Source organism: Arachis hypogaea, chromosome 3 (assembly GCF_003086295.3).
Source record: "Arachis hypogaea cultivar Tifrunner chromosome 3, arahy.Tifrunner.gnm2.J5K5, whole genome shotgun sequence".
In the NCBI taxonomy this organism is placed as follows: domain Eukaryota; kingdom Viridiplantae; phylum Streptophyta; class Magnoliopsida; order Fabales; family Fabaceae; genus Arachis; species Arachis hypogaea.
Genome location: NC_092038.1, coordinates 131,097,630 through 131,116,582, shown reverse-complemented (window position 1 = coordinate 131,116,582; position 18,953 = coordinate 131,097,630). Strand labels below are relative to the sequence as shown.

General features: G+C 33.4%; 4 protein-coding genes across 6 annotated transcripts; 1 reads left to right on the top strand and 3 right to left on the bottom strand.

Moving 5' to 3' along the window:
* Positions 1–665: 665 nt before the first annotated feature.
* On the bottom strand, positions 666–3,282 carry LOC112791667 (uncharacterized). The gene is made up of 6 exons (XM_025834582.3): positions 2,053–3,282; positions 1,662–1,865; positions 1,476–1,586; positions 1,018–1,100; positions 843–909; positions 666–752 (listed from the first exon to the last, which is right to left on the bottom strand). The coding sequence occupies exons 1-6, from the start codon at positions 3,280–3,282 to the stop codon at positions 666–668; spliced, it is 1,782 nt and encodes a 593-aa protein (XP_025690367.2).
* A 4,828-nt stretch (positions 3,283–8,110) lies between these two features.
* LOC112791666 (uncharacterized oxidoreductase At4g09670-like) lies at positions 8,111–9,639 on the top strand. Its single transcript, XM_025834580.2, has 2 exons — positions 8,111–8,773; positions 8,862–9,639. Exons 1-2 carry the CDS (start codon positions 8,303–8,305, stop codon positions 9,462–9,464), a joined length of 1,074 nt encoding a protein of 357 aa, XP_025690365.1. The 5' UTR covers positions 8,111–8,302; the 3' UTR covers positions 9,465–9,639.
* Positions 9,640–9,738: 99 nt separating this feature from the next.
* LOC112791665 (protein GAMETE EXPRESSED 1) lies at positions 9,739–13,004 on the bottom strand. Of its 2 annotated transcripts, none has more exons than XM_072233543.1 (7): positions 12,947–13,004; positions 11,653–12,188; positions 10,970–11,557; positions 10,755–10,881; positions 10,469–10,655; positions 10,246–10,393; positions 9,739–10,163 (listed from the first exon to the last, which is right to left on the bottom strand). In XM_072233543.1, the coding sequence occupies exons 2-7, from the start codon at positions 12,132–12,134 to the stop codon at positions 9,902–9,904; spliced, it is 1,794 nt and encodes a 597-aa protein (XP_072089644.1). In that variant the 5' UTR covers positions 12,135–12,188; positions 12,947–13,004; the 3' UTR covers positions 9,739–9,901. The 2 variants fall into 2 exon arrangements, with proteins under 2 accessions (XP_072089644.1, XP_072089645.1); XM_072233544.1 differs by lacking the exon at positions 12,947–13,004 and having other exon boundaries at positions 11,653–12,006; positions 12,082–12,271.
* Positions 13,005–15,803: 2,799 nt separating this feature from the next.
* LOC112791663 (zinc finger protein 4) lies at positions 15,804–18,953 on the bottom strand. 2 transcript variants are annotated; one of them, XM_025834577.3, is made up of 3 exons: positions 18,333–18,953; positions 17,079–17,625; positions 15,804–16,969 (listed from the first exon to the last, which is right to left on the bottom strand). In XM_025834577.3, the coding sequence occupies exon 3, from the start codon at positions 16,876–16,878 to the stop codon at positions 16,105–16,107; it is 774 nt and encodes a 257-aa protein (XP_025690362.1). In that variant the 5' UTR covers positions 16,879–16,969; positions 17,079–17,625; positions 18,333–18,953; the 3' UTR covers positions 15,804–16,104. The 2 variants fall into 2 exon arrangements, with proteins under 2 accessions (XP_025690362.1, XP_025690361.1); XM_025834576.2 differs by lacking the exon at positions 17,079–17,625.

The following is an 18,953-nucleotide window of genomic DNA, read 5'->3' as shown; positions in this document are numbered from 1 at the left end:
CTATTGTGATCAATATTCAATCGGTCAAATGAATGCGAGTAACTCACCTCAAGGAACACTACGAGAACCTTGAGAAGGTTTTGGTTACCAGCTCCTGAAAGATCCTTATCTAGTCTGAAAAGTTATGGAAAGCACTCCATTAATGGAAACTGACGCTTCATGTATTTTGAAACTAATCATTCGAAAAGATCAATCTCAAGGACTAAACTTCCAACCTTTTAACCATTAAGCAAAGCTGTTCATGCATGAGTTTGGCCTCAATCAAATCATTTTTAAGTGGCAAGCAACTTAACCAGGCAGGAACAATCTGTATACATCATCATTTTGTAAGTGCCATCTTGAAATCAAGTTAGTTCGGATTTTGAACTGTTATTTAATTTTAGTAGATATTCGAATTGAACGGACTAAAAGAGTTAAATCCTAACGATTAGATAACTCCAGAATGTAGAAGGAAACTATCACCTTTGAGCCATCAATGGTGTCACGATGGAACTCACAAATTCTTCCTAGAACAGAAACTGCTATATCATATACTTTTGCATTCTCCGAAATTGAATGATTTGGTTCTTTGATCAAAACACTACTGAGATATGACAGTATCCCTACAAATTGAAGGACAGAACACAAATCTTAGTTCTGAACTTATCAACAACGGATAGCAGGAATTATGGAACAAACAGGGTACTATTGACAAGAGGCTTTAAATGAGGTGTTCCAAGTTCTGCACATATTCGAATTCCACGTGTTGCTTCCTGAAAAATATTGAGAGACAAAAGAATTTGAGCATATATCCATGACAATTAACAAGTGTACCAATGAAAACAAACATGAGGAAATAAAACCTCTTTGATTTCAGAATTATTGTCCTGACATTCTTCTAGTAAGATTGGAAGATAACTCGCACAATACCTGACAAGAACATGAAGAAATTTCTCATAATGCTATCATCTTTATAAGAGTGATACATGTGTTAACAGTAAAGACAAGAAAGAAAAGAAATGGAACAGCAGCACGCACTTGTGAGCTAGTTCATGACACTGCTGTGCAATTATGTTGAGAGTTACCAGAGCAATACTTCTAAGCTTAGCACCTTCTTTACCCTGCAAGCACATGGCTGAGAAACACCAAAGTAGAAGAGGACCATATATCATGGAGATTCATATATAAAAGCCATAACTACATATATGCATGTCCAATCATTCATATTTTTATATAAAAAATCACAAGACAAACTCATTTTTACACATAGCTCATTACATAACTAACAAAACTGAGGTATATACTATTGAGCCGATCCAAGGTCTCTGACCGTTCAAATCATAATAATAGTTAAAAGTCAAAATAGAGTGATATTGAATCACATAAACATTAATTCTCACGAGCCTCAGCAACAAATTAAAAAAGAAAATAAGACAAAAAAAAATGCCATGAATAATAAACTGAAATGCAGCTTACTGTAAGATAATAATTTTTACCTTAAGTATTGACAAAAATTTGTTTGTTATAACATCTGCATTCTTGTACAATGTTAAGCTGTCGGGAAGAGTAGTCTTTAGAAAAAATAGCATTGCCGATGCTGTTTGTTCCTAGAAAAGCAACATAAATATAAGATATCAACTTGCATACACATCAAATAAAGACGGCATACACTACCTATATACCTTGACTTTATAGTTATGGGTAGTGTCAAGTGCAGCGGCAAAGGCATGCATAAGCCTATGATGATAGAGGACATGCATCGCTTGGACAAAGTTTGTAGGCATCTGCATAAAGCTAAAAGCTGCCAACCGAACTCGATCATGGCAATCTTGGAATGACTTGAAAAATTTTGCTACAACTTCCATTAGAAAATTTTCTCTCATCACCTATGCATGCACGCACAACAAATAAATTTTCAAACCTTGACCATAATAAGGACCAGTTCAGTTCTTCTCTCACTGTAACATAACCCTAACTGCAATCCTAGCAGAACTTGTTTTAAATAAAAAGAAAAAGAAAAAGTTTGTTACAGTTATGTAAATAAAGAAGAAGAGAGAGAGTAGATGAGATCACCATTTCGTCTGAGAAATCTTTTGAAAGCACAGTGAGCAAAGCAATCCCTGCATGGCGCTTCTTCCAGTACGGTGAATCCAAGAAAATGTTTAAAATATGACAGCCAATGTTCACAACTATGTCCCCTCCAACCGTCACGCAAAGCCGATTCAACCACTTCAATCCAACTTTGTACACACCACACCCGTCTTTCTCTTTTTTATCATCTTCGTCCTCAACGAACATCAGCATCTTCATCGGGATCATGAAAACCCTGACCAGAGTCTGGTGGTTATGGCTCTTCAGCACCGTCGCATAATCCTCCACCTCCGTCATCGCCATCACCAGCTCGAACGCAGCTTGCTGCGTCTCGATGCTCAAACCTGCGTCGCTCTCCACGATCTGGAGCACGTCCAGTACCATGTCGCTCGCGTAAGGCTTCAGCGGGGCCGGTTCCTCCATCACTAGCCTCACCATCTCCGCGAAAGCGCGCCGAAAATAGCTCCCGTCGGAGCCATGCAGGAGAGCGAAAGCTGCCACCATCATAGCGCGGAGGAGCTCGTGGAACACGCATGGATCGGAGAACAAACGGACGAGGCTCACCACGGTGCCGAAAGCCGCCACCTGAATGTCAGCGTTGGATGATCCCAGCGATTCCATAAACGAGGTGCGGAGCACGGGAACTGCCCCGCGGAGCGCATCGGAAACGCGTAAACGGCAGTCTTTGCGCAAATTGGCGAAAACCAAGAGCGCCGTTTCGCGGGACTTGTCGTCGTTTGAGGCAGTAAACGACACTAATAAGTCAAGAAGCTCAGGCCATTGTTGTTGGTGGTCTTTATATATAATGGAAAGGGTTTCGGCGAGGACGGGTGCAACGAGCCTGAGGACGTGCAGGGAGGTTTCTTCCTTGAGGTAGGCTGTGAAGTGGGCCTTGAGGCTGGCCTGGGCGATGGGCTTGAGTTTGGGCCAGATGTCCGGTTGGCTGAGGAGGTGGAGGGCGCGTGCGGAGTTGGCGCGCGTGAGCGGGGTGGCGCCGCATCGGAGGAGGAAGAAGAGCTTGATGAAGAGGAGATCCGGGTGGTGTTTCTTGGAGCATTGGAGGAAGGCGAGTGCTTCGGAGTGAGGTTTGGGTTTAGGTTCGGGAGAGAAGAGATTGTAGAAGATAGCTTCCATATGTGCGGTGTCGTTGGAGCTAAGGATCTGGAAGGTTATGGATTGCAGTTCGGTTGGGAATTCTTTATCCGACTCCATGATTTCTTTGAATGTGTTGACTGTACTCATAGAGTGAATGTAATCAGTGATATGGCGGCGCCGTGGGATTCTTTCTGTTAATCATCAGAATTAGATGGTAGCTAGGAGTGGCAGGCGTGATTCTCATGATGCTAAAACGGAACAAATCATAAACTTCTTCGTGCCTTTCATATCATGCATTGGCTTCAGCCACACTCACTTTTGGCCCCAATTTCATCCTACTATTTTTTAACACACATGTTTCATCAATTTTTTATATACTTTTTTATTTTTTAACACAAATGTTTCATAAAATATTGTTTATTTTTTTTATCTAATCTAATACGATCATAAGTTTCTTTACATTGGATTAATATCATTTTTTTGTTACAACTCAATATTTAATCAGTGTATACACGTTTACGTATGTCTTCTATCTCTATCTATATGTATTTTATAAGGAGATCACTTTAATAAAGACATTAAAATTTATTTTTTTTAAAGACGTTTACATGTGTTATGTTTTTTTTTTAAAGACGTTTACATGTGTCATGTTAATAATTTATTTTTTAATAAATTAAAAGAAAATCGATTTATTATAGCAACAATAATAAACTCAATTATCTGTATTATAATTATTAGATCCAATTTGATCCGATCATATTACACAATCTAAACCGAATATTTTTAAATTCTTTGATAAAAAGATAAATATATCTCTAAATTTTTAGATTTATTGTTAATATTATAAAAAAATCAGTTTTATTCTAATTTGTTATTATTATAAAAAAATTAGTTTTATTCTAATTTGTTAAAAAATTAAAAAATAACTAATACATTCAATAATAATGCGACACATAAACGTTTACAAAAGACGTTTTATGCATTTTTATGAGAACATCCCCCATTTTATAATTGCTAACTATTTTAATTCTTTATTCTTTTTTTATGTTTATACTTGTATATTACCAGGTTATTTCCATAGTCTGTTATTTTTTATATCTATACTCATATATTATCAAAGTTATAAAATCAAACTAGGTTAAGTGTTTTTTTTTTTTAAATAAAAAGTTGATATAGTAAGGCGGAGTATTTATAAAGTCTAGAGTTACAATACAAACATTAAATAAAAAATCATAGTTATTTTTGGTATTGCCATCAATAACTAGATGAACAAAGCCAACCCACTCTTTATAACTCCTAATCGACTTGTTAATAATTCTTGCAACGCATGTTTTTTGATTCCTAAAATCATGCCATTCCTTTCTAACCACATATTCCAAATGATAGCAAAAAAACCAATCAGTCTATAAAAATAGGTTAAGTGTATTACCTAAATTAATTTTCTAGTATAAAATCTAAAAATGGATATAGTAGTTTTAGCCTATAAAAATTATTTATACATAACATTTAACTTCTAAACTATAAATGATTGATTTTATACTATGTTTATACAATCACATCCGTTCTTTTAAATAATCATTTGTGCGGTTAATGTAAAAAGTAGTTATTTTACTGACGTGATATTATATAATTAGTTACATATATAAAACTATTTTATACTAACAGTGTATCAAAATTAAATTCATATAAAATATATACATCTATATATAAAATTATAATTTGATAAACGAATTGTTCGACAATAACATAGTTAGTATTATTTAATATATTTTATATTTTAATTAATATATAATTTAGACTGATAATAATTATTTTTTTATGTAAAAAAAGTAACATACTTATAAAAAATTATAGGTAAAAAGTACTTGGTGAACATTCAACTAGCATCTATTCATAGATATGAATAAATATTTACATTCAAGTAAAATATTTAATTAAGTCTAATTAAATCATCATAACCACTTTTTAAATCATGTGCCTTCTTCTCCAACTTTTCCTTTACATTCTCTGCAATTATTAAATAATTTCGGTTCATTTTTTAGTTTATTTCCGTTCATTTGTGTTTATTGATGTTCATTTGATGTTGCTCATAAGTATTGACTAACTTTTTTATTCCTTAAGTAATTTCAATTCATTTTTTAGTTTAATTGAGGTTCATTTGGATCCAAAAATGAATTTCGATGTGTGCTTTGTTGATGATTGAGTCTTTTTAACTATTTGTTCAAAACTGAACTAATTTCGATTCATTTATGTGTTAATTGAGGTCCAATTGATGCTGCTGATAAGTATTGGCCAAATTTTTTAGCAAAGAATGAAATTATTCATTATCACTTTATTCAATTGCATTAGATTCCACTCCATTTTATTCAATTAGTTCAGTTTTGAACAAATAGTAAAAAAAACTCAATCATCAACAAAACACACATTGAATTCATTTTTGGATCCAAATGAACCTCAAATAAACTAAAAAATGAACCAAAATTACTCAAGAAATAAAAAACTTGGTCAATACTTAACAGCAATATCAAGTGAACCTCAATTAATACACAAATAAATCGAAATTAGTTCAGTTTTAAACAAATAGTCAAAAAGATTCAACCATAGTTGTTAGAACCGAATCGATGATCGAACCGATCAAGTTACTGGATCACTAGTTCAATCGGTAGATCACTAGTCGAACCAGTTAACCCGACATAATTAAATAATTATAATTTTTAAATTTTAAACTTTATTAATTAGTTGATATTTATTTTATTATTATATTATTATAAATAAAAATTCACATACAGTTGTTTTCATATGAAGTTGATATTTAAGAACCATTAGATAATTTTACAAGTTTGACTAAATATCATCTAACGATTTTCATATATTACAAGTATTTATTAAAAAAAATAAATTGTAATTAATAATTTTTTTTGTTTATATTTTTAATTTGTATATATTTAATAAAATCTATTATTAAATAAAATATAACTGATTTAAAAATGAATGACTTTAAAATTAAAATAAATTGAATATAAGTAAATTCAAAGATTGCTATATGCATTATAATTTGTATATTTATTGGTAAAAAACATTACATCTTAGGTGGTCAACAATCCTTATTTGCATTCTTTGGGGAAGGGGTTCGAACCCCATGTGAATGGAACATGTAATTGAACCGATGGTCTAGTTGGTTCGGTTAGCGAATTAAACCGAACATGTTATTGAATTGGTCAACGGTGGTCAAATTTATTAAAAACCGGCAGGAAGATTCGAATCTCTCCCTTGCCACTGTGCCATCTGGGTTCTTCATAATATATGTGACAAAAACTAAATATATAATAAATTATGAATAATTTTTTATTTATTTTTTATCCTTTTAAGCATGGATTTACATAGATACCAAATAAGTAACAATACCTAATATACAAACATATTAATATATTGATATTGGTTATGTTATCTTTTATTTTATCTCGTTCGTTTAAATTGAGAAAGTATTTTGTACTAATGACTAATTTATTATATGTTTTTGCACTATAAATTATATCTAAGAATTGATATTTGATTAATCATTAATATATTTTTTGAAAACATGCATTTAATTTTTTATTTTTATTTTTATTGTTATAATTTTATATTTTTATTTAATTATGATCGGGTCAACCGAGTAAATCAGTGACTCATCGGTTGAACCAGTGATCCAGTCGCATGACCGTGTCAATTACCGGTTCGGTTCTGATAACTATGATGTGAAGTATTTTGGATAAATTTTCCAAAATTCACCAGCTTTGACACTTGGCAGTGCTGGAGTACACGGAGCACGGTGGACATGCAGAATGCTGGTGCATCGTAGATTCGCCTTCAATCCGAGCGGTTCGATCCGGTCCGATTATCACAGGATTAGACCAGTTTGTGCTGGTTCATTCTGGATTTGATCGGTTCATACCAGTTCTCTACCTTAAGCGGTCCTAACTTTGGACCAGACCGGGATTGGATTCGGTTTACTAATTTTTTGGTCGAACCGGCCAGTCCGATCCGGTTTTAATAACTATGGATTCAACCATCAACAAAATACATCCGGTCAATACTAAACAATAGCATCAAGTGAACCTCAATTAACACACAAATGAATCGAAATTAGTTCAGTTTGGAACAAGTATTTTTGGATTCAAATGAATCTCAATTAAACTAAGAAATAAACTAAAATTACTTAAGGAATAAAAAATTTGGTCAATACTTATCAGCAGCATCAGGTGAACCTCAATTAACAAACAAATGAATTGAAATTAGTTTAATTTTGAACAAGCAATTAAAAGACTCAATCATTAATAAAAACACATCGAATTAATTTCTAAATCCATATGAACCTCAATTAAACTAAGGAGGAAAAGAAAAAATGCAGCAATAAAAGAACAACAAAGAAAAAGAAGGAAGAATGCGAAGACGAAGAAAAAGGAATGCGAAGAAGAAGGAATAATATGAAGAAAAAGGAATAATGTGAAAAAAAGGAACGTGGAGACGAAGAAGGATATGTATGTATTAGTGAAGCGCATGTGTACACGCTGATGTAGTAAAAATTTTTTTTATTGAGTTTGGGCTAACTTAGTTGGACTTAGTTGTCAAAAAGACTTGAATATATAGCTGGACTGATATAGATATAATGTGTTCTATGATGTCCAAAATTTATATATGTTTTAATTTTACAAAAAAATGAATTTAATCCCTTAACATTTATATTTAAGTAATTTAAACCAAAAAAATTATAGATATATAGAATTGATTTTAGAAAAATATTAAAAATTATCATAATTTATTATTAATATTTAAAAATATAGACTAAAAATATATTGTTAGTTGTTAAACTAAAAAAATAAATTAATAATAAAAAATAATAAAATCTAATGGTATTAATTTTTTTTTCCCTTAAAGAATAGCAATAGCAACTTTTTAAAATTTTGTAAAATGAAGAATATTTTGTGGCATAGCGAATTAGCGATGGCATCCTAGCTTTGCCAGTCAACAAACGACACGACACGAGAGGCTCGTACTATCCTATCCACAACAATCAACTACTTTAGAAGCCACACTATGCAGGCTGCTCGTTTGAAACTAGTTTACTACTCAAAAACCAGACTCCACGCTGAAAACAATGGCCAAACCTGAAACGGTGCGTTTCGCCATCATGGGCTGCGCCCACATCGCAAGAAAAGTGGCTCGAGCCATTGCCTTAGCACCCAACGCCACACTTTGTGCCGTTGCCAGCCGTTCCCTCCAAAAGGCCCAAACCTTCGCCGCCCAAAACGCCCTCCCCGACACCGTCGCCCTTTATGGCAGTTACCAAGAGCTGCTTGACGATCCAACTGTGGACGCAGTGTACCTGCCCCTCCCAACTTCTCTGCACGTGCGGTGGGCGGTGGCGGCCGCCGCCCGGAGGAAGCACGTGCTGTTGGAGAAGCCGGCTGCGCTAGATGCGGCGGAGCTAGAGCTGATCTTGGAGGCGTGCGAGTCGAATGGCGTGCAGTTCATGGACGGGAGCATGTGGCTGCATCACCCTAGGACCTCTCATATGAAGCAACTTTTGTCCCTTTCGCATTCTGGAAGCATTGGAAACATTCAATTTGTAAGTCTGAGTTTGTCCGAATTAGTTGATTGAGTTTAATATTATATGAGTAAAGAAGCTAACATAATTGAGTGATCTGAATATGAAGATTCACAGCACATCAACAATGCAAACAAGAGCTGGATTCCTGGAGAGCAACATCAGAGTGAAGGCAGAGTTGGATGGGCTTGGTGCGTTGGGTGACCTGGCATGGTACTGCATTGGTGCTTCCTTGTGGGCAAAGGGATACCAATTGCCAGCCACCGTCACCGCTCTTCCCGATGTCACAAGAAACGCCGCCGGAGTCATCTTGTCCATCACCGCCTCTTTGCATTGGGACCAACCAGACCAAACCGTCGCAACCATCCACTGTTCCTTTCTCTCTCACACTTCCATGGACCTTGCCATATGTGGTTCCAACGGCTCCCTGCATGTTAGGGATTTCATAATCCCATACCAGGAACACGTTGCTTCCTTTGACTTCACATTTGGTGCCAAGTTTGTTGATCTTCACATTGGGTGGAATGTGAAGCCAGAGGAAGTTCATGTAGCCAATGTGCTCCCTCAAGAAGCACTTATGGTGCAAGAGTTTGCTAGCCTTGTCGCCACTGGCCCCGATAACAAGTGGCCTCAGATTACTAGAAAGACTCAGCTCGTCGTTGATGCGGTCAACAAGTCGTTAGACCTCGGCTGCAAACCCGTTTCCTTGTAGACCCTCTTGGCCTCGGTAAAGTGTTTCAATAATCTATTCAAATTCAATCGTACTCGGTACTCACCATGTATAGATAATCAATAAAATCCTTCTGATACAGGGATTTAAGGTATTGTAAACTTAATATAAATGGCACCTACTCAAATGAAAATATTAAAAATATCTTTTATGAAAATTTTTGTGTTAAAAGTATATTTTATTTGTTTAGCCATACTTTAAAAATAATAACACTTTTATAATATATTAAAATTAAATTTTACAATTCATCATCTAATAATAAAAAAAACATTTTCATATAAAAACAATTATAAAATTCTTATGATAGTATCCCCAATATAAATTACACATACACTATAACATAATTTAGAGTTATGGAACAAATTAATAGAGCAAAACAGCTAGCGCACGGCTTAAATGTTCTGTTTCTAAACTATCCATCAACGTGACTGGTTGCGTGGGCGTAGATTATAACTTTTTGTCTTTGTCGACGATGTGATCGAATTCTCTGCAACTTCTTCTGGAAGTACATAGTCAGAATCATCAAGGCAATTGACGTCATCGGGTAAATCAGCATCTACCCACTCTGTCCATTCAACATAATCAGTATGCATGTCCCATGGCAACCCCTTTTGTGCTTGCATGTTGTTAAGCTTGTTCATGAGACTGAGTAGCATTTGATGGTTCAACATTTCATAGTCCCTGCATGGTTAATAATTGACTCTGTGTAAGACAAAAAAATCCAAATATGAACAACCATGTTTTAGGGTGTTTGAACATGTACCTGTATGTGCAAATGGCGTATAGAAGATGGACCGAGGCAGCTATCATGAACAATAACCGGGTTGTGTTTATTATCCATGTTTGTTGCTCCATGTTATCATTGGTGTAACGAATAATGGTTACTTCGATAAAGAAAGTAGCACAAAGCCCTGAAAATAATCAAAACTACTAAGTAAATTATGCTTAAATCAAAGGTAAATGTTTAGAAGAATTGGAATACATACCAATATATAGCCATGGCCTGACATTGTATGTTTGCTTTGTACTAGTCAACATATAGATCACAAAGATTGATATGGAATAAATGAAGAAAGCTTTAATCACTCGTGATTCAACCAGCATAGCATTTTGCAAAGCAAAAAGCTTGTCTAGAGCAATAAACATGGTAGCTTGTTTTGACTCAAAAGATTCCTGTAAAATAAAAATAGAGATTCCTTATTCAAAAACCATCCATAATATAGATTTCAGAAACAAATAGTTAGAACTTATCGTCTACAAGAAGCTTCAAACCTGAGCAGACAATATTGATTTTGAATTTTCCATCAAACGATCATGAAGTCCTTGTATCTGTTCTTGTTTCTGAAGCAGCTCCTCATGCTGTCTATGCCCATATTCAGCAAAATACTGCAAGGTTTTCCTGTATCACAGAATGAAGTACTCAACATCTTTGCAAATACGCTTCCTAAGCTCAAATTAGTAATTGCTATAATAGAATTAAGCTATACCTGCTCTCCTCTAGTGCTTTGGATTGAAATTCAGATAAAGAATTCAAGCCTTCAAGTGCTGTAGATTGCCCATGTAGAAGTTGTTGTTGCTTTTCTAAAGAAACCCCAGCCATGTTTCCAATGTCCTCAGCTTTGCTTTGTAAGTTACTCATCTTTAATGCCATTGCATCTCCAACTTTAGTTACCTCATGCTCAATCACAATAGCTTCATCTCTTAACTTGCCTATTTCTTGACCCAAATAACCGTAAGATTCTTTGAGCAATGCTACTCCATCCTCCAAACTCCTCTTCATATCCTCTTGTCCATCTTTCAATTGCAATTGGGAGGCTTCAATCTTCTTAGTCTGCTCGTATACACTCTCCGAATGCCTTAACACAATGCCTATATGATCTTGCAAGTTCTTAGCAGTTTGAGCAACTTGTTGGGTGTGAATATCTATGGAGTTCATGGAATCCACGATATGCTTAGATCCTTGCAATAGATGTTCTGATTTCTCATCAATGCTATCTAATTTGTCCTCCACATATTGAGCTGAACTTTTTAGTTCAGTCACAAGCCTCTCTGTTTCATGTTTGAATGCATATGCCCTGCAAGAAAACAAGATATACAACTTTAGATTATACACCAAAATTAAATAAATATGAGATCATATAAGGCATGAAAAAAACAAAGTGGACTTAACTGTAACTGATGACAAATAGTGTTGGTTTCAAGGTAGAATTCAAGGTAGACCTTATGAGCAATGTCATCTAAGGCTCTTAGGCATACGGTCATGGAGGATTTCTCATCGCAATGCGGAAAAGAAGGCCTGCCAGAGTCTCTTTGAAAGCAATCACTGAGATGCCAAGCAAGTCTAGACCGCTTATCCTCGGTAGTTAGAATCTCGGAACATCCTGCCAAAAGGTGCTGATAAGCTCTTTGCCAACAAGTGTTTGTGCCAACCATTTTCTTCCTAGCATTCTCCACCAACTTCAATCCCTTCCGGTCGTTGAAGCCTTCAACGGAGAATTCAGAACTAGAGCCTCTAGAGATGCCTCTGTTATTGTCATAAGGTCCCTCTTTAGAGTGAGTACCTTTATTAGCTGATGAAAACCAACCCCATGACTCGCACCTTAATAAGAAGCAAAGTAGAATGATAACAAGTAGATGAATCCTCTGACTCATCTCTTAGGATTTTATCAAAATCTTTACGCTGTCTATAACCGATGATGATTACACCTGCATCAAAACACACCACAAATTAATCATTCTTGGCAGCCAGAAGAGATCATGCTAGCAATTTATAAGGTTTGATACATAAGATTGTGTTCCATGCATCGAAAAGTTTCCAGATTTTACAAGATATCAATACATTCTAGTTTCTACTCTAAAAATAAAATGAATTATGAAACGAAAAGAAAGCTGAATTAAATTTGATATTTGTTTAAATGATACATTCTAGTTTATATTTGAAAAAAATCTTTTTTTTAAACTATATTTTTTTAAAAGATCTTTTACAAAAATAAAAGTATCTTTTTATCAATCATTTTTATTATTAAAAATTTATTAAACACACTAAACAATAAGATTTTTTTATTGATTTAATAGTGCCCAAACAAACACTTAATTATCTCCGTAGTTTTTATTTGACACAAGAATGACTAGGTTTCTGTTTCCTTTTTTAATACTCTTTGGTCCGATTGGAACCTCAAAATAATTCATTAAAAGAAAGATCAAGCTTTCACAATTAATTTAGTAGTAAAATATTATAAGTAACCAATTAAAGCATGTTCAATCGTTACAAAGTTCTCTGGATTTTTACTATACGGAAGAGAGTGACGAAGATGATGTCTTTGCCAATTAGAGCAAAATCAAAACTAGAAAATGTTATATGCAATCATGAATGTTTCTTTTTCCTCCCGAATCTACAAAAGCAAAGTCATAAATCACAATAATGGGTTCCTTGGCATGCATTATATGCACTTTGACTATTATACCTGAGACGGAGAGAAATAGAGAAAAAGAGGAGGAAGATCAACAATTTTTTACCTAGGTAGATTAACAAATTCTGTAGCCAAGGTTTAAATACTCCTACTAGATAGCGACGTTTTAAAAAAGTAGAGACTTGGGGTTCAAGGAAATACTATAAAGTCAATTCTAAATTCTAATTGTGATGACACTTGTTTGCTTTAACAAGTCCACATTCGTCATTCACAGTAAAAAATATCTTCAAGATTTTGGTTTCATATATTTCATTAAAATAATTAATTACATCACATCATGAAAGAGATCTTCTTCCTCTTACAAAATTTTAAAAGATGCAAAAAATAAATAAATAATCAAATGCCATTATCTATCTGACCTCTAATAGAAATCAGATCATCTAATTTTAGTACTCAGACTTTTCAATTTATGTTTAAAAAAATTAAAAAATTTAGAATATCGAATCCTTCGATTTCTGTATTTTAAATTTTTAAAAAATATAAAAAATTACAATGATAAAATATATTATTCATTCCTCTTTCGTATCTAAAATTTTTAGCCTCTATCTATCTATATATCTATAAAAGATTCTTGTCTCTGTATCAAGTAAATTAATATAGCCGGACACAACAATGAGAAAATGCCATAATGAAAATCAGGAAGAAGGTTCAATTGAAGCAACCATACAAATATTAATAAATAAGAATCCACGTAGAAGAATAAGACAAACCAAATAATATTACTCCAGAATTGGAGTGTTAAACATGTTACATGTGTATGATCAACCAAATAAACAAATCAAAGGTATTAAGAAGTAACCGTAAAATGATGGAAAATTCGTTCGAGAGAGAGAGGGAACCTGTAAAATGGAACGAGGGAGCAGTCAAGGGGTGTGTTTGGAAGAAGGGAATATAAACAGACGAAAAAACGCGGTGAGTTACAAGCAAAAGAGCGCCAAACTGTTTGGGTTAGTTTTTTATGCACTTGTTCATGCCAACGCCACCAACCATCTTATAATCTTATAAGTTCTTAACCAACACTCTAAAATAAAATTATTTTCTAAATTTAATTTTTATACATTATGTAACTATGACGTTAACACGTATAATGTCAAATAATTTATTTAAACATGTAAAAAAGTTTCGTGTGAGTAGTCACATTTTAATAATCCAATCATCCATTCTATCATAAAAATAGAATATTATTATTTTTTTAGTAATTTATTATATGATTTGTTTAACGATAGTTACATTTTTATTAATATTTAAATTAAATTAGAATAATATAAATACAACACTTTGTGTTATTTTTTATTGGTTTACAGTTGTTTTATTGTGTAATAGAAAAATATTAATTTATGATAACAAGAACCAAATCGAATATATTTTTTATTTGACGAGGAATTGTTTTTGCTTTAATTTTTCTGTAGAAAAAAATTACATGATAAAATTTTAATTATAATTTGGCACATTATTTGTTTTTTATTTAATCAAATCTATTAATTTGTAAGGTTTACAAATAGAATAATATGAATGGTTGGCCATGTCTTCAAATCTACCCAACAATGAAAATAGTCCATTGGCCGAACAATACTTTTCATATCCCAGCCTAAGAATTTTAATCAGGCTAACATAAATAAAGTCTAATTAAGAGATTTAATTCAATTCACTTAAATTTTGGTTTTATTTATTTAAATAAGTAACTGATTTTTAAAATATTTTTTATTTTTTTAAAAGACAAATTTTAACAACTTTTGTAAAAAAAACTGAACGGTCATTCACTTTAAAAAATAAAACTACTCTAAAAAATAGTTATCTATTATACTATAAATACAATGACGCTTTTAGATATATTCAAAACTCAATCTACTAAAAATTCGTATTAAACTATTGCTAACTTGAGTTCGGACTCTCTTGCAGTATCACCCCTCGGGCCCTCACCTCTTCACAAACAACTCGAACGAAAGACCACTCAAGAGTATTTTGACCTCAAGTCCAAACTCAAAAACAATCAATTTCAGATAATCCTCAAAACAAGAATCATGACCAAAAAGTACTTGCTATCATGAATTTACTAGCAAATATAATCTTTTGTATGTAAGTGTATAGTGTGGATGAATTAGAATTTACTTATGAATTAGAATTTACTCAAAAATTATAAATTTTTTTCTTGTTTTAGAACACGTAAAAAAAATAATTTAAACTCTTTGAGAATTTCAATTCTCACTTTTCCCTCATTTACAAATTAGACTAAAAAGAATCTGATTTTAAAATTAATTCTCACACTAATTTAATTTAACATATCAAATATAAAAAATATCCTTATTTAAATAAGTGGATGTTTAATAAAATAATTTTATTAAGAACAAAATTATAAAAAAAAATTAACTCAGGTAAGAGTTATTCCAAACTAAAAAATTAAATTATATTTTATTAGTATATTAAAATTATTTCAAATTATAAAATTAAATTTTAAATAAAAATAAATTCTTTTCTTAAAAAAAATAGAATTCTTTTTTCACATTCAAATACTTTTCAAACAAACTCTAAGTTGGTGTCCATAATTTCTCACCGAGAATAATGGGTTGAAGTATCATTATTGCATCACTCGTGGCAACTTTGTGAAAAACTGTAAATGATGTTGAAACTTGAAAGCTCTTCGGTTCTATACTATTATTCACTGTTCAGATTCTTATGCATTATCTATTAGAATCTCTCTATATATTATATATTATATAACATGCCATATTAAAAGACTGGAATTTTATTAGTCAGTATTAGTCTCATTGACCACTTCATTACCAAAAAGAGCTAAATAGTTCATGAGTTAGTATGATCCAAAATAGAAACAAATGATTCGAACACATTGCAGTAGTAGTAAGGGAAAAAAAAAACATGATTTATATATCACAAGCAAAGAAGCTCCAAAATGGTGTTCCCAGTCTGAGAGCTCTTATACAATTAGATAACATACTAAGCAAAACACCAAATCAAGAATTCTTAAGAGAATACTGAACGAAGAAAGTTATACATGAGACCAAGCAAATATAACTATCCAATCTGAAACTCTTAGCCCTTCCATGCATGTCTCTCTTGATAAACTGTACAAAATTATAACAACAAAGCAGAACAAACTCAAAGCCACATATAGATTATGTGCCAAGTAACCACTTTTAAAGCTTCAATGTTAATTCAGGTGTAGAGTTATCTATCTCAACTGGTGGATTCACCTCAGTAAAACTCAAATTCGAACTCCCGGCCAGCACGAATGCCTGATTGCTATCGCCTCCTTCGCTAGTAACCTGCCGGAAACTACCAGGCCAGAGCAGTTCTGACTCATCATCCTCCAAGAATATTGGAAGGCCGACATAACCTTGGTCGAATCTTGCATTTGTTTTTATCTCAGGAGGCCTAATTGATGGTGCAAATGCTTGCTGATGAACTGAAGAGTGTGCCTTAATCCCCAAGGATCTGAAAGAACCATGAAGAGGCAGAGATGCTAAACTAGCATACCTCTCAGAGAATAGCCCCATTCGCATGGCGCGCTTTGCCAGCGTTCGCTCCCTCTTGTGCGCGTTCTGGTGGCCTCCAAGAGCCTGCGAGCTGAAAAATTTGCGCTGGCAGTAATTGCAAGAGAAGACTCTTGGTACAGTGCCAGTTTGGAAAGTTGGTTCATTGCTGCTTTCACTAGTGCTAGAGAATGAGAGTCCTATTGAATCCCCTGCTTTTTCCCCTGTTTCATTGTTGCCAAAGCTGAGAGTTAAATCAAGCGACAGAGCATCGAACTCCATTGGATTCGCGAGTTTGTAAGAGTTGGTTAAGGTGTCAGTTGAAGGGCCTGCAGAGGTTTCTTGAAGAGAGGATATGTTGGAAGCAACCTGGCTGCTAACTTCAGATTCATATTCTGCTGCTGAGGCCTCCAATTCCAGATCAAATCTTGGTTTCATGGTTTAATTAACTCTGATAATGCGAACTTTCAGTCTGTGTGAAACAATCTACCATCAGAATAGGGAGGGCCTATTTAAGAGCTGTTTTCTCCTGCAATGAAAAATTCATGAATTCTTGAATGAGTTTGACCTCAGAATAGTGAAAGACTATTATTGTTTTATCCACAATGGGTAAAGAAACACAGGCATGCTATTCCTACCATAGAAACACACTTCCATTGGAATAATAATGATGCCTTGTCTTGTGATTCAAGTGCATGTGGGACTTTCTGATCAAAAAGCTTTTGTACTACTGGTACCACAGGTGCAGCAACTAAATAGTTACCGACAAATTTCTTTAAAAATAAACAATTAATATTATCAACAAGTTTTTCTTATGGCTTCTCTTCAGTTCCTCCCAATTTGGCTTACCTAATACATATTAAATCCATTATTTAGATTGTGGGAGATCTGAAATCCAATACAATGGTCAAATATTTTCTTTAATTATCCTAAACAACATCTCTCTACCTACTGTGTTTGACCCAAATACCAAACATTATTATTATTATTTCTTAAGACTTTATTAATAAAACAATATTCCTGAACATGGACCACTCAAATCCTTCTAACTTGCAAATGTGTGATTGAAATTTAAGGTCAAACTAGTTATGTATTGACAATTCTGATAGGAACAGATTATTAAACTCTCTTAAGTAAAGAATACTGAATCCGCTTCACCATGTGCTTGTGATCTGGCCCACTCTTCTGTAAGTTTGTGAACGAAAAAAAAAAAAAAAGAAAAGAGAAAAATAAGGAACAAAGTAGCAAGAGGCATGAAGAAGAAGCTCTTAGTAGTACAAAATGTTTTCCATAAGTACTAAAAATATAAGCAAACAAGATTTACTTACTATGATCTGAAATCATATTTGGACTCTGTATGCAGACTATTACAGTTATAGATATTTGCAAAAGGCAAATGTTTTGGAGATTGAAAACCATAATTTAGTCTAACTTAATCATATAGAAAAAAGAAAAGAAGAGAGCCGCGGACCTAACTACAAGTCTGCAAGTGCAGGTTATGATTCAGAATCTATAAGAGTTAGAGTGAGTGAATGAGTGAGTGACCAGCATGTCATCAAACAAAACAAAGAAAAAAAAAAACAGTTAACAGAAACATGAAGGAGTGGCAATATCTGCATACGCCAAGTCAGATAATTGCATGCATATATAATTGTTTCATTTTCTTAACAAGAAGTCTTACTTGTAACGTGTGATACTTTAAAGACCAGAATCAAAATCTACAATGGTTGGTATGAAAGGCAGTGTTGTAAGATAGAAGAATTATATCAACCATTTTGTTCTATGCAGTGATTCCAAGAAAACTTGTTCAGAAACACCAAGAAAGAAAGAACCAGAAAAAAAAGAAGACAAGAAGCAGTTAAATATACTATAGAGGTGACAGGATCACATACAAGTTTCAAGATCAAGCGATGAGAGTGGCTTGCTTGCTTGCTTCTGAGATCACCCTATAAAACACTGCTATGGAATTGGAGACATGAATCCCCAGTGTTGCTTTTTCTTGGTATGCTTGATTATTATGAGAAAGACAAAACACAAGCCTCTGCTGTTTTTTATGTTCCTGGTTACACTAAAATAGAGAAGGTATGTATAATAATAAGGTGAGAGAGAGCTGAGAGCTTTTTCTTCTTTCTTCAATTTTTTAATTCCTAATATGATAGAACAATATTTTAACTGAAATTATTGAAAATAAAGAAGAAGGAATAATAATAAAGGAAGAGTAAAAGAATGAGAGAAAGAGAAAAGACATAGAGATGGTGGGTATTGTATTGATGTTTAATTATGGTAAAGCAAAGGTAACAGGGAAGTGGAGAGTTCAGAGGAAAGGAAGGTGCTGCCACAAATTATAATCCAAAGAAAACAACACATATCTCTAAATTTTAATACATAGATTTAGACAAGGAAAGATATACAGGCACATGCAATTGTTTTCGTATAAAATTAATAATTAAAAATTATTAAATAATTTAATATGTTTAACTAAATTATCATCTAATAAAAAGTAGAATTAGACT